At 49.7% G+C, this 14,131-nt stretch overlaps 1 protein-coding gene across 1 annotated transcript in view; it reads right to left on the minus strand.

Moving 5' to 3' along the window:
- The window catches only part of CHM (CHM Rab escort protein), a 164,511-nt gene extending 156,082 nt beyond the window's left edge, over positions 1 to 8,429 (minus strand). The window contains exon 1 of the mRNA XM_073642172.1: positions 8,335 to 8,429. Coding sequence (XP_073498273.1) covers positions 8,335 to 8,383 — 49 coding nt within the window. The 5' untranslated portion in view covers positions 8,384 to 8,429. The remainder of the gene's footprint in view (positions 1 to 8,334) is intronic.
- Positions 8,430 to 14,131: the final 5,702 nt, after the last annotated feature.

Below are 14,131 nucleotides of genomic sequence, written 5' to 3' on the forward strand. Positions count from 1 at the left end.
GAGGTTATATCAGTACTGGAGCGTTATAAGAGGAGCTGATATCAGTCACATATGATGTAATGTCTGGAGGTTATATCAGTACTGGAGCGTTATAAGAGGGGCTGATATCAGTCAAATATGGTGTAATGTCTGGGGGTTATATCAGTACTGGAGCGTTATAAGAGGGGCTGATATCAGTCACATATGGTGTAATGTGTAACATACCTGGCGGCGTCCTTGCATGGTGGTCCATCTCCCACTGTGCAAGAGAGCGCACTTGATCTCCTGTCCAGAATGTCTCTCTGGCTTCCCTCCATGCTGTCTGTTTGTGTCTGTCTCTGCTGCTTAAGGGCGGCGCCCGATCACTTCCTGTCTTTTGTACCTGCTGTGGGTCACACCCCTTGTGCGTCCTCAGCCTATTGCTGTCTGACACTTGGTATATAGCTCAGCAGCTCCCTTCTATCCCTGCCTGAGCATATGTGTTTCTTTCAGTGTGTGCTTGCACTCTGAAGTTGCCAGGTCCCGTTCCTGTTTCCCTGTCCGCCTTTCCTGGAGGCTGTATTTCCAGGCCTGTCTGAACTGTGTCCTGTATTTCTCCTGCCTTGCGGTGTCAGCTCCCGTGTCTGAACTGTGTCCTGTTTGTCTCCTGCTTTACGGTATTAGTTCCCGTGTCTGAACTAAGTCCTGTATGTCTCCTGCTTTACGGTATTAGTTCCCGTGTCTGAACTAAGTCCTGTATTTCTCCTGCCTTGCGGTGTCAGCTCCCGTGTCTGAACTGTGTCCTGTATGTCTCCTGCTTTGCGGTATTAGTTCCCGTGTCTGAACTTAGTCTTTTCTGTGTTCTCTTGTCTGTCCTGTCTGAACACGCTCCTAGCCTGTTCCTCCCGCCTTCTAGGGGCCGATTACCTAGACCCGCTCCTGTATCCCGCTGCAGTGTCGGTCTCCTCCGTACACTCAGTTCCAGTCTGAACTCTCTCCTATCCTTTACCTGTTTTGTCTATGTCCATTCCCTTCCTTTTCCTGCAGAGTCTGAACTCGTACCTAACTCCTGCCAGTTGTCTCTGTACTTCCGTTTGTGAGTTTGTGGTCCACTCGCTACTTCACTGCAAGTACCCTGTGGGTGTCTGGCTCTGTCTTTCCCTTCCTGTCTGTTCCGTGTGAACAGAGTCCTGTCCTGCCCTGCTTCTGCCCGCTGCTCCGGCAGTCCTGTCCTGCCCTGCTTCTGCCCGCTGCTCCGGCAGTCCTGTCCTGCCCTGCCTGTACCCCTCTGCCTGTAATGTTCCTGAGTCCCAGTGTGTACTGGGCCCTATCCTGCCTGTATTGTTCCTGAGTCCCAGTGTGTACTGGGCCCTATCCTGCCTGTATTGTTCCTGAGTCCCGGTGTGTACTGGGTTCTATCCCGCCTGTGTTCCTACCTGCTAGTGCCTCCTGTCTGCACTCTAGCTGTGCTTGCCTTTACCCCCCTGCCTGCATACCCGCCTGCCTGCATACCAGTCGTGCCTGCCTATACCCTCCAGTCTGTGTGCCAGCCTACCAGCCTGTTCCTGTATTCCCTGTGTGGGTCAACAGCCGTGTCCGGGGTCTGTCCTGGAGTAGCACCTGGTCCCTCTGCTCGGTTCCTCCTTGGTGCACTGGCGTCGTATGCCGTCGTGCGACCCTGGTCGGATCGGGTGAATACTTAGTCACGCCCCTCCAGGCATTCACTCTCCGGCACGGTCCAGTGGAATCACTACCAATCACATGCACACGCCGCTCTAGCCCGGGCGTGTGCATAACAGCATGCTCAGGCCATGGTTCCCGTTGAGCCCCACGGCCTTCGCTCTCTGAGAAGTTTCCAGCGAAGACTTGCATTAAAATAAATAAATAAATTTTTTTCCCTTAGCTGAGTTCCAGGCGAATTACGCACCGTCCAGATGGATCTATCAGCTCTCGTTCCTGCGGATCCGCCACGTTACTATGGGGATCCAAGACAGTGTCGTGCATTTGTGGAGCAATGCATGCTACACTTTAAGGCCTACCCTCTTTATTTTCCTTCCGATTGGGCTAAAGTGGCCTTTATTATGTCTTACCTGGCGGGGGATGCCTTGGAATGGATCAACCCCCTATATGAGACACAGGATCCGATCCTCCGGGACCTAATGGCCTTCCTGGTGGCCTTTCTAATGGTCTTCGATGATCCTAACCCGGAGGCTCCTGCTGAAGCTTCACTTCCCAATATCCCGGAGCAGCCCCAATGGGTAATGTGTGTGGGTAGCGTAATAGTTCTCCAGCCCAATGAGACTACTGCCCACCCAGAATCCTCACAGGGTGACTACGCTTTCCGGAATACTTCTTCCAACCTCAAGAGGCAGTCCAGACGTGCTAGACTTAGAGGCAAGCAGTCACGCCTGGGTCTGTCCTCCCTGAGACCTCCTGAACCCTTCGGGGTGCTACCTGGTAACGAAAGGACAGAGACTCTCCTATACTCTGTACCTGATACCTCGCTCGCTTCGTCCAGTGAGTCCAACCTAGTGTACTCCGAAGCAGAGGTTACTCCCGAGTCTCTACACCCCTCCGACCAGGCGGAGGACCTCCAGTTGTGTTCAGAACCCTTCGGGGTGCCACCTGGTGGTGAATGGACAGAGACTTTCCTATACTCGGTACCCGATACCTCGCCTGCTTCCTCCAGTGAGTCCGACCTAGTGTTCTCCGAAGCAGAAGTTACTCCCGAGTCTCTACACCCCTCCGACCAGGCGGAGGACCTCCAGTTGTGTTTAGAACCCTTCGGGGTGCCACCTGGTGGTGAATGGACAGAGACTTTCCTATTTCCTGTACCTGATACCTCGCCTGCTTCCTCCAGTGAGTCCGACCTAGTGTTCTCCGAAGCAGAAGTTACTCCCGAGTCTCTACACCCCTCCGACCAGGCGGAGGACCTCCAGTTGTGTTTAGAACCCTTCGGGGTGCCACCTGGTGGTGAATGGACAGAGACTTTCCTATTTCCTGTACCTGATACCTCGCCGGCTTCCTCCAGTGAGTCCGACCTAGTGTACTCTGAAGCAGATGTTTTCTCTGAGCCTCTGTACTCTTCTGACCCGGCGGAGGACCTCCAGTTGTTTCCTGAATCCTCCGGGGTACCACCAGATAACAAAGAGACAGTGACTTTTCCTCATTATGTACCTGATAACCCGTCTATTTCTTCCTGTGAGCTTGACAAGATGTACCTCGAAGCAGAGATTACCCTCAAGTCTCTGTTCCCCTCCAACCCAGTGAACGACTGGTCCTCGAATTCCCTGCGGAAGATTCTGGCAGGCCTGAAGAAGAGGGGGCGTAAGGGGGGAGGTACTGTAACATACCTGGCGGCGTCCTTGCATGGTGGTCCATCTCCCACTGTGCAAGAGAGCGCACTTGATCTCCTGTCCAGAATGTCTCTCTGGCTTCCCTCCATGCTGTCTGTTTGTGTCTGTCTCTGCTGCTTAAGGGCGGCGCCCGATCACTTCCTGTCTTTTGTACCTGCTGTGGGTCACACCCCTTGTGCGTCCTCAGCCTATTGCTGTCTGACACTTGGTATATAGCTCAGCAGCTCCCTTCTATCCCTGCCTGAGCATATGTGTTTCTTTCAGTGTGTGCTTGCACTCTGAAGTTGCCAGGTCCCGTTCCTGTTTCCCTGTCCGCCTTTCCTGGAGGCTGTATTTCCAGGCCTGTCTGAACTGTGTCCTGTATTTCTCCTGCCTTGCGGTGTCAGCTCCCGTGTCTGAACTGTGTCCTGTTTGTCTCCTGCTTTACGGTATTAGTTCCCGTGTCTGAACTAAGTCCTGTATGTCTCCTGCTTTACGGTATTAGTTCCCGTGTCTGAACTAAGTCCTGTATTTCTCCTGCCTTGCGGTGTCAGCTCCCGTGTCTGAACTGTGTCCTGTATGTCTCCTGCTTTGCGGTATTAGTTCCCGTGTCTGAACTTAGTCTTTTCTGTGTTCTCTTGTCTGTCCTGTCTGAACACGCTCCTAGCCTGTTCCTCCCGCCTTCTAGGGGCCGATTACCTAGACCCGCTCCTGTATCCCGCTGCAGTGTCGGTCTCCTCCGTACACTCAGTTCCAGTCTGAACTCTCTCCTATCCTTTACCTGTTTTGTCTATGTCCATTCCCTTCCTTTTCCTGCAGAGTCTGAACTCGTACCTAACTCCTGCCAGTTGTCTCTGTACTTCCGTTTGTGAGTTTGTGGTCCACTCGCTACTTCACTGCAAGTACCCTGTGGGTGTCTGGCTCTGTCTTTCCCTTCCTGTCTGTTCCGTGTGAACAGAGTCCTGTCCTGCCCTGCTTCTGCCCGCTGCTCCGGCAGTCCTGTCCTGCCCTGCTTCTGCCCGCTGCTCCGGCAGTCCTGTCCTGCCCTGCCTGTACCCCTCTGCCTGTAATGTTCCTGAGTCCCAGTGTGTACTGGGCCCTATCCTGCCTGTATTGTTCCTGAGTCCCAGTGTGTACTGGGCCCTATCCTGCCTGTATTGTTCCTGAGTCCCGGTGTGTACTGGGTTCTATCCCGCCTGTGTTCCTACCTGCTAGTGCCTCCTGTCTGCACTCTAGCTGTGCTTGCCTTTACCCCCCTGCCTGCATACCCGCCTGCCTGCATACCAGTCGTGCCTGCCTATACCCTCCAGTCTGTGTGCCAGCCTACCAGCCTGTTCCTGTATTCCCTGTGTGGGTCAACAGCCGTGTCCGGGGTCTGTCCTGGAGTAGCACCTGGTCCCTCTGCTCGGTTCCTCCTTGGTGCACTGGCGTCGTATGCCGTCGTGCGACCCTGGTCGGATCGGGTGAATACTTAGTCACGCCCCTCCAGGCATTCACTCTCCGGCACGGTCCAGTGGAATCACTACCAATCCCACGCACACGCCGCTTAGCCCGGGCGTGTGCATAACATAATGTCTGGGGGTTATATCAGTACTGGAGCGTTATAAGAGGGGCTGATATCAGTCACATATGATGTAATGTCTGGAGGTTATATCAGTACTGGAGCATTATAAGAGGCTGATATCAGTCACATATGGTGTAATGTCTGGAGGTTATATCAGTACTGGAGCGTTATAAGAGGCTGATATCAGTCACATATGGTGTAATGTCTGGAGGTTATATCAGTACTGGAGCGTTATAAGAGGCTGATATCAGTCACATGTGGTGTAATGTCTGGAGGTTATATCAGTACTGGAGCAATATAAGAGGTGCTGATATCAGTCACATATGGTGTAATAGCAGGAGGTTATATCAGTACTGGAGCTTTGTAAGAGGCTGATATCAGTCACATATGAGGTAATGTCTGGAGGTTATATCAGTACTGGAGCATTATAAGAGGCTCATATCAGTCACATATGGTGTAATGTCTGGAGGTTATATCAGTACTGGAGCGTTATAAGAGAGGCTGATATCAGTCACATATGGTGTAATGTCTGGAGGTTATATCAGTACTGGAGCTTTGTAAGAGGCTGATATCAGTCACATATGATGTAATGTCTGGAGGTTATATCAGTACTGGAGCATTATAAGAGGCTCATATCAGTCACATATGGTGTAATGTCTGGAGGTCTTTCCTGCCTATTCTATACATTTCAGTCTCCCACACAAAAGACATCATCACTGGCACTTGGGAAAGGTCTTCCCACTTTTAATTCACTACTTCTTTATGCTTCTTTATTCGCCTAAGAGCTTGCAATCTCCTGTTTGGAAATTCCACGGCAAAAACGCTTGAAAAACGCATAGTGGGCACACAGCCTAACGCAGCTTTCACCCCTATGACAAGGGTCTATGGGGTTTGTGCTTGTAATGCGGTGGAAGCATCGCAAGACTGTATCTATAGGTGAATCTAAGGGCTGTAATAAACATAATGTCATGTCTGATGGAAATGTCAGTAGGGTACAGTGTATGTGGGGCCCCCGGGGGCTGGTATATTACAGTACAGTACATGCGGGGCCCCCGGGGACTGGTATATTACAGTACAGTATATGTGGGGCCCCCGGGGCTGGTATATTACAGTACATGCGGGGCCCCCGGGGGCTGGTATATTACAGTACATGCGGGGCCCCCGGGGGCTGGTATATTACAGTTCAGTACATTCGGGGCCCCAGGGGGCTCGTATATCACAGTACATGCGGGGCCCCCGAGGGCTGGTATATTACAGTACATGCGGGGCCCCCGGGGGCTGGTATATTACAGTACATGCGGGGCCCCCGGGGGCTGGTATATTACAGTTCAGTACATGCGGGGCCCCAGGGGGCTGGTATATTACAGTTCAGTACATGCGGGGCCCCAGGGGGCTGGTATATTACAGTTCAGTACAGGCGGGGCCCCCGAGGGCTGGTATATTACAGTACATGTGGGGCCCCCGGGGGCTGGTATATTACAGTACATGTGGGGCCCCCGGGGGCTGGTATATTACAGTTCAGTACATGCGGGGCAACCAGGGGGCTGGTATATTACAGTTCAGTACAGGCGGGGCCCCCGAGGGCTGGTATATTACAGTACATGTGGGGCCCCCGGGGGCTGGTATATTACAGTACATGCGGGGCCCCCAGGGGCTGGTATATTCCAGTACATGCGGGGCCCCCGGGGGCTGGTATATTACAGTACATGCGGGGCCCCAGGGGGCTGGTATATTACAGTACATGCGGGGCCTCGGGGGCTGGTATATTACAGTACACGCGGGGCCCCCGGGGGCTGGTATATTACAGTACATGCGGGGCCCCCGGAGGCTGGTATATTACAGTACATGTGGGGTCCCCGGGGGCTGGTATATTACAGTACATGTGGGGCCCCCGGGGGCTGGTATATTACAGTACAGTACATGTGGGGCCCCCGGGGGCTGGTATATTACAGTACAGTACATGTGGGGCCCCCGGGGGCTGGTATATTACAGTACAGTACATGTGGGGCCCCCGGGGGCTGGTATATTACAGTACAGTACATGTGGGGCCCCCGGGGGCTGGTATATTACAGTACAGTACATGTGGGGCCCCCGGGGGCTGGTATATTACAGTATATGTGGGGCCCCCAGGGGCTGGTATATTACAGTACATGTGGGGCCCCCAGGGGCTGGTATATTACAGTACATGTGGGGCCCCCAGGGGCTGGTATATTACAGTACATGTGGGGCCCCCAGGGGCTGGTATATTACAGTACATGTGGGGTCCCCGGGGGCTGGTATATTACAGTACATGTGGGGTCCCCGGGGGCTGGTATATTACAGTACAGTACATGTGGGGCCCCCGGGGGCTGGTATATTACAGTACATGTGGGGCCCCCGGGGGCTGGTATATTACAGTACATGTGGGGCCCCCGGGGGCTGGTATATTACAGTACATGTGGGGCCCCCGGGGGCTGGTATATTACAGTATATGTGGGGTCCCCGGGGGCTGGTATATTACAGTACAGTATATGTGGGGCCCCCGGGGGCTGGTATATTACAGTATATGTGGGGCCCCCAGGGGCTGGTATATTACAGTACATGTGGGGTCCCCGGGGGCTGGTATATTACAGTACATGTGGGGTCCCCGGGGGCTGGTATATTACAGTACAGTACATGTGGGGCCCCCAGGGGCTGGTATATTACAGTACATGTGGGGCCCCCAGGGGCTGGTATATTACAGTACAGTACAGTACATGTGGGGTCCCCGGGGGCTGGTATATTACAGTACATGTGGGGCCCCCGGGGGCTGGTATATTACAGTACAGTACATGTGGGGCCCCCGGGGGCTGGTATATTACAGTACAGTATATGTGGGGCCCCCGGGGGCTGGTATATTACAGTACAGTACATGTGGGGCCCCCGGGGGCTGGTATATTACAGTACAGTATATGTGGGGCCCCCGGGGGCTGGTATATTACAGTACAGTACAGTACATGTGGGGTCCCCGGGGGCTGGTATATTACAGTACATGTGGGGCCCCCGGGGGCTGGTATATTACAGTACAGTACATGTGGGGCCCCCAGGGGCTGGTATATTACAGTACAGTATATGTGGGGTCCCCGGGGGCTGGTATATTACAGTACATGTGGGGCCCCCGGGGGCTGGTATATTACAGTACATGTGGGGCCCCCGGGGGCTGGTATATTACAGTACATGCGGGGCCCCCGGGGGCTGGTATATTACAGTACATGTGGGGCCCCCGGGGGCTGGTATATTACAGTAAAGTATATGTGGGGCCCCCAGGGGCTGGTATATTACAGTACATGTGGAGCCACACACTGCTCTCTTCCTCCCTCCCTTGTTCTCGGGCCCCTGTATTCCCATCAGCCAGGGTAACTAATGTCTCCGCCCTCCGCACGTTCACAATCTGACTCCGCCCCCCGCAGGGTCACACACACCGACACGACATCATCACCACATCCTCCGGGTCCCGACCTGTGCCAAGAAGCACCACGTCCACCTCTGCAGGCAGCTCGTCAGCCATCTTGCCGGAGAGGAGCGATCAGGTGACTAAACCGGAAGCGCTCATTGGTCAGGGCAGGCCGCGCGACAGCGGCCATTTTTATTGTTGGCAGATACTGGAGGTAAGTGAAGTGTTCACTGTATATAACGAGTATAATAACCCCCGTCATTTCCCGCAGGTGGAGTAGTCATCAGCATCTACACACAGCTACAGTCTGGATAAAAGAAGAAGAGGAAAAGCGTTACTGACAGCAACCAATCACATCGCTGCTATCATTCCTCCTCAGCAAGAGAGAAGATGAAAGCCGCGATCTGATTGGTTGTTCTGCTCCCAATATTATATATTCATAGAACCTGACACTTCATATCTGACAACTGTCACCTGCAGGAATAAAGGGCCCGACTGTGCTGTGTACCAGAGTCCCAGAGATGGGCTTAGATACAGCTCAGCAGGCAGTATCACACATAATGGGATTAGATACAGCTCAGCAGGCAGTATCACACATAATGGGATTAGATACAGCTCAGCAGGCAGTATCACACATAATGGGATTAGATACAGCTCAGCAGGCAGTATCACACATAATGGGATTAGATACACGGCTCAGCAGGCAGTATCACACATAATAGGATTAGATACATGGCTCAGCTGACAGTATCACACATAATGGGATTAGATACACGGCTCAGCAGGCAGTATCACACATAATGGGATTAGATACAGCTCAACAGGCAGTATCACACATAATGGGATTAGATACACGGCTCAGCAGCCAGTATCACACAGGAGAGGATTAGATACACGGCTCAGCAGCCAGTATCACACAGGAGAGGATTAGATACACGGCTCAGCAGACAGTATCACACATAATGAGATTAGATACAGCTCAGCAGACAGTATCACACAGGATAGGATTAGATACACGGCTCAGCAGACAGTATCACACAGGATAGGATTAGATACACGGCTCAGCAGGCAGTATCACACATAATGGGATTAGATACAGCTCAGCAGACAGTATCACACATAATGGGATTAGATACACGGCTCAGCAGACAGTATCACACATAATGGGATTAGATACAGCTCAGCAGACAGTATCACACAGGATAGGATTAGATACACGGCTCAGCAGACAGTATCACACAGGATAGGATTAGATACACGGCTCAGCAGGCAGTATCACACATAATGGGATTAGATACAGCTCAGCAGACAGTATCACACATAATGGGATTAGATACACGGCTCAGCAGCCAGTATCACATAGGAGAGGATTAGATACACGGCTCAGCAGCCAGTATCACACAGGAGAGGATTAGATACACGGCTCAGCAGCCAGTATCACACAGGAGAGGATTAGATACACAGCTCAGCAGACAGTATCACACAGGAGAGGATTAGATACACTGTTCAGCAGACAGTATCACACAGGAGAGGATTAGATACACGGCTCAGCAGACAGTATCACACAGGAGAGGATTAGATACACTGTTCAGCAGACAGTATCACACAGGAGAGAATTAGATACACTACTCAGCAGACAGTATCACAAGGAGAGGATTAGATACACTGTTCAGCAGACAGTATCACACAGGAGAGAATTAGATACACTGCTCAGCAGACAGTATCACAAGGAGAGGATTAGATACACGACACAGCAGCCAGTATCACACAGGATAGGATTAGATACACTGTTCAGCAGACAGTATCACACAGGAGAGAATTAGATACACTGCTCAGCAGACAGTATCACAAGGAGAGGATTAGATACACGACACAGCAGCCAGTATCACACAGGATAGGATTAGATACACTGTTCAGCAGACAGGATCACACAAGAGAGGATTAGATACACTGCTCAGCAGACAGTATCACACAGGAGAGGATTAGATACACTGTTCAGCAGACAGTATCACACAGGAGAGGATTAGATACACGGCTCAGCAGACAGTATCACACAGGAGAGGATTAGATACACTGTTCAGCAGACAGTATCACACAGGAGAGGATTAGATACACTGTTCAGCAGACAGTATCACACAGGAGAGAATTAGATACACTGCTCAGCAGACAGTATCACAAGGAGAGGATTAGATACACGACACAGCAGCCAGTATCACACAGGATAGGATTAGATACACTGTTCAGCAGACAGGATCACACAAGAGAGGATTAGATACACGGCTCAGCAGACAGTATCACACAGGAGAGGATTAGATACACTGTTCAGCAGACAGTATCACACAGGAGAGGATTAGATACACGGCTCAGCAGACAGTATCACACAGGAGAGGATTAGATACACTGTTCAGCAGACAGTATCACACAGGAGAGAATTAGATACACTGCTCAGCAGACAGTATCACAAGGAGAGGATTAGATACACGACACAGCAGACAGTATCACACAGGAGAGAATTAGATACACTGCTCAGCAGACAGTATCACAAGGAGAGGATTAGATACACGACACAGCAGACAGTATCACACAGGATAGGATTAGATACACTGTTCAGCAGACAGGATCACACAAGAGAGGATTAGATACACGGCTCAGCAGACAGTATCACACAGGAGAGGATTAGATACACTGTTCAGCAGACAGTATCACACAGGAGAGAATTAGATACACTGCTCAGCAGACAGTATCACAAGGAGAGGATTAGATACACGACACAGCAGACAGTATCACACAGGATAGGATTAGATACACTGTTCAGCAGACAGGATCACACAAGAGAGGATTAGATACACGGCTCAGCAGACAGTATCACACAGGAGAGGATTAGATACACAGCTCAGCTGACAGTATGACACAGGAGAGGATTAGATACACAGCTCAGCAGACAGTATCACACACGAGAGGATTAGATACACTGCTCAGCATACAGTATCACACAGGAGAGGATTAGATACACTGCTCAGCATACAGTATCACACAGGAGAGGATTAGATACACTGCTCAGCATACAGTATCACACAGGGGAGGATTAGATACACTGCTCAGCAGACAGTATCACACAGGAGAGGATTAGATACACTGCTCAGCAGACAGTATCACACAGGATAGGATTAGATACACAGCTCAGCAGACAGTATCACACAGGAGAGGATTAGATACACTGCTCAGCAGACAGTATCACACAGGATAGGATTAGATACACGGCTCAGCAGTCAGTATCACACAGGATAGAATTAGATACACTGCTCAGCAGACAGTATCACACAGGATAGGATTAGATACACTGCTCAGCAGACAGTATCACACAGGATAGGATTAGATACACGGCTCAGCAGACAGTATCACACAGGATGGGATTAGATACACGGCTCAGCAGACAGTATCACACAGGATAGGATTAGATACACGGCTCAGCAGACAGTATCACACAGGATAGGATTAGATACACGGCTCAGCAGACAGTATCACACAGGATAGGATTAGATACACGGCTCAGCAGAGAGTATCACACAGGATAGGATTAGATACACGGCTCAGCAGACAGTATCACACAGGATAGGATTAGATACACGGCTCAGCAGACAGTATCACACAGGATAGGATTAGATACACGGCTCATTGTGTCATACTCTGATGCATTAGTTGCACTGTGGTGAAAAAAATAGTGTAGTGAATCAGAGTAATGAAATGGTTAACTGCGTGTTTTGTCTCCTTGTATCAAGTAAAGGCTCAAACTAAGATATGAATCATAAAATAATAATTGGACTCAATTTTCAGTTTAATTTCTTCATCGTTTCCGCTGCAACCAATGATAACAACAGATGAGACCTAAAATCTTATGATATTGAGACATTAAAGATGAATCGCTGCTCACAGTCTGCAGTTTTCCACGATTTAATCATAAAATGCAAAAGGAACACGACTTTCCTGTTAATTATTCAGCAGCTCCTGAAAACAAACAGAAAAGAAGACGGAAACTCAAAATGTGAACATTGTTGTAGGCGATCGGTAAAATCTCATGTCACATCCAAAGCTGAATCCTTCTGCTAGGGAGTAATACTGCCCCATATGTACAAGAATATAACTACTATAATACTGCCCCTATGTACAAGAATATAACTACTATAATACTGCTCCTATGTACAAGAATATCACTACTATAATACTGCTCCTATGTACAAGAATATAACTACTATAATACTGCTCCTATGTACAAGAATATAACTACTATAATACTGCCCCCTATGTACAAGAATATAACTACTATAATACTGCCCCCTATGTACAAGAATATAACTACTATAATACTGTCCCCTATGTACAAGAATATAACTACTATAATACTGCCCCCTATGTACAAGAATATAACTACTATAATACTGCCCCTATGAACAAGAATATAACTACTATAATACTGCTCCTATGTACAAGAATATAACTACTATAATACTGCCCCTATGTACAAGAATATAACTACTATAATACTGCTCCTATGTACAAGAATATCACTACTATAATACTGCTCCTATGTACAAGAATATAACTACTATAATACTGCTCCTATGTACAAGAATATAACTACTATAATACTGCCCCCTATGTACAAGAATATAACTACTATAATACTGCCCCCTATGTACAAGAATATAACTACTATAATACTGTCCCCTATGTACAAGAATATAACTACTATAATACTGCCCCCTATGTACAAGAATATAACTACTATAATACTGCCCCTATGAACAAGAATATAACTACTATAATACTGCTCCTATGTACAAGAATATAACTACTATAATACTGCTCCTATGTACAAGAATATAACTACTATAATACTGCCCCCTATGTACAAGAATATAACTACTAAAATACTGCCGCTATGTCTGGGGAGTAACACATCGGGCACCGGGAACACCACACTGATATAGAGGAAGAGCGGGAGCAGGAAGGTCTTCAGCAGGCGGACCTTCTCCAGATGCGTCAGCTTCCAGTGTCTCCAGCTCTGCACCTTCTGCTCACACACCACCAGCTTCTCCTCCCAGTTCACCTTCCCATCATCTACAGCTCCAAACACTACTCCCAAAATCTTTATCTGACCCTGAACTGTTCTGAAGGGCACAGAGAAGACATCACTGTCACCCCCCAACCACAACGCCTCGCTCTTCTCCATGTTCACAGAGGAGTTAGACACATTGGAGAAGGCTCTCATCTCCTGCTGTAGAGCCGTACAGTCTTCTCTAGAAGACACCACCACCGACACGTCATCCGCATAGGCGCAGAACTTTACATCCTCCGCTGTACTCTGCAGGCAACACCTCAGCCCTGTGAAACCTCTATGATCCTGCACTTTTCTGAGGAAAGGATCCAGACTGAAAACATACAACAATGGGCTGAGAGGACAGCCCTGCCTCACCCCTGACATGATCCTGAAGGGCTCAGCCAAGTGACCATTAATCAGCGGCAGGCTTACAGCCTCCTTATACACAACCTGCAGCCACTGCACAAACCGCACCGGGAGGCCATAGTGTAACAACACCTGGTACAGGTAGTCATGATGGACTCTATCAAAGGCTTTACTCTGGACTAAGCCCACAATATACGCCCCCACATTGTGCTGCTTAATGTAAGTCACAGCTTCTCTCACCAGCAGCAATGAGTCCTCTATCGTCCGACCCTTCACACCACACGTCTGGTTGGCGATGATCAGCTCACCCGCCACCTCACTCAGCCGATAATACAAGATCTTGGCCAGGATTTTATAGTCAGTGTTTAGCAAAGACAGTGGACGCCAGTTCTTTACAT

Source organism: Phyllobates terribilis, unplaced genomic scaffold (genome assembly GCF_046119375.1).
Source record: "Phyllobates terribilis strain yellow unplaced genomic scaffold, ASM4611937v1 Scaffold_7__3_contigs__length_470593459, whole genome shotgun sequence".
Taxonomy (NCBI): domain Eukaryota; kingdom Metazoa; phylum Chordata; class Amphibia; order Anura; family Dendrobatidae; genus Phyllobates; species Phyllobates terribilis.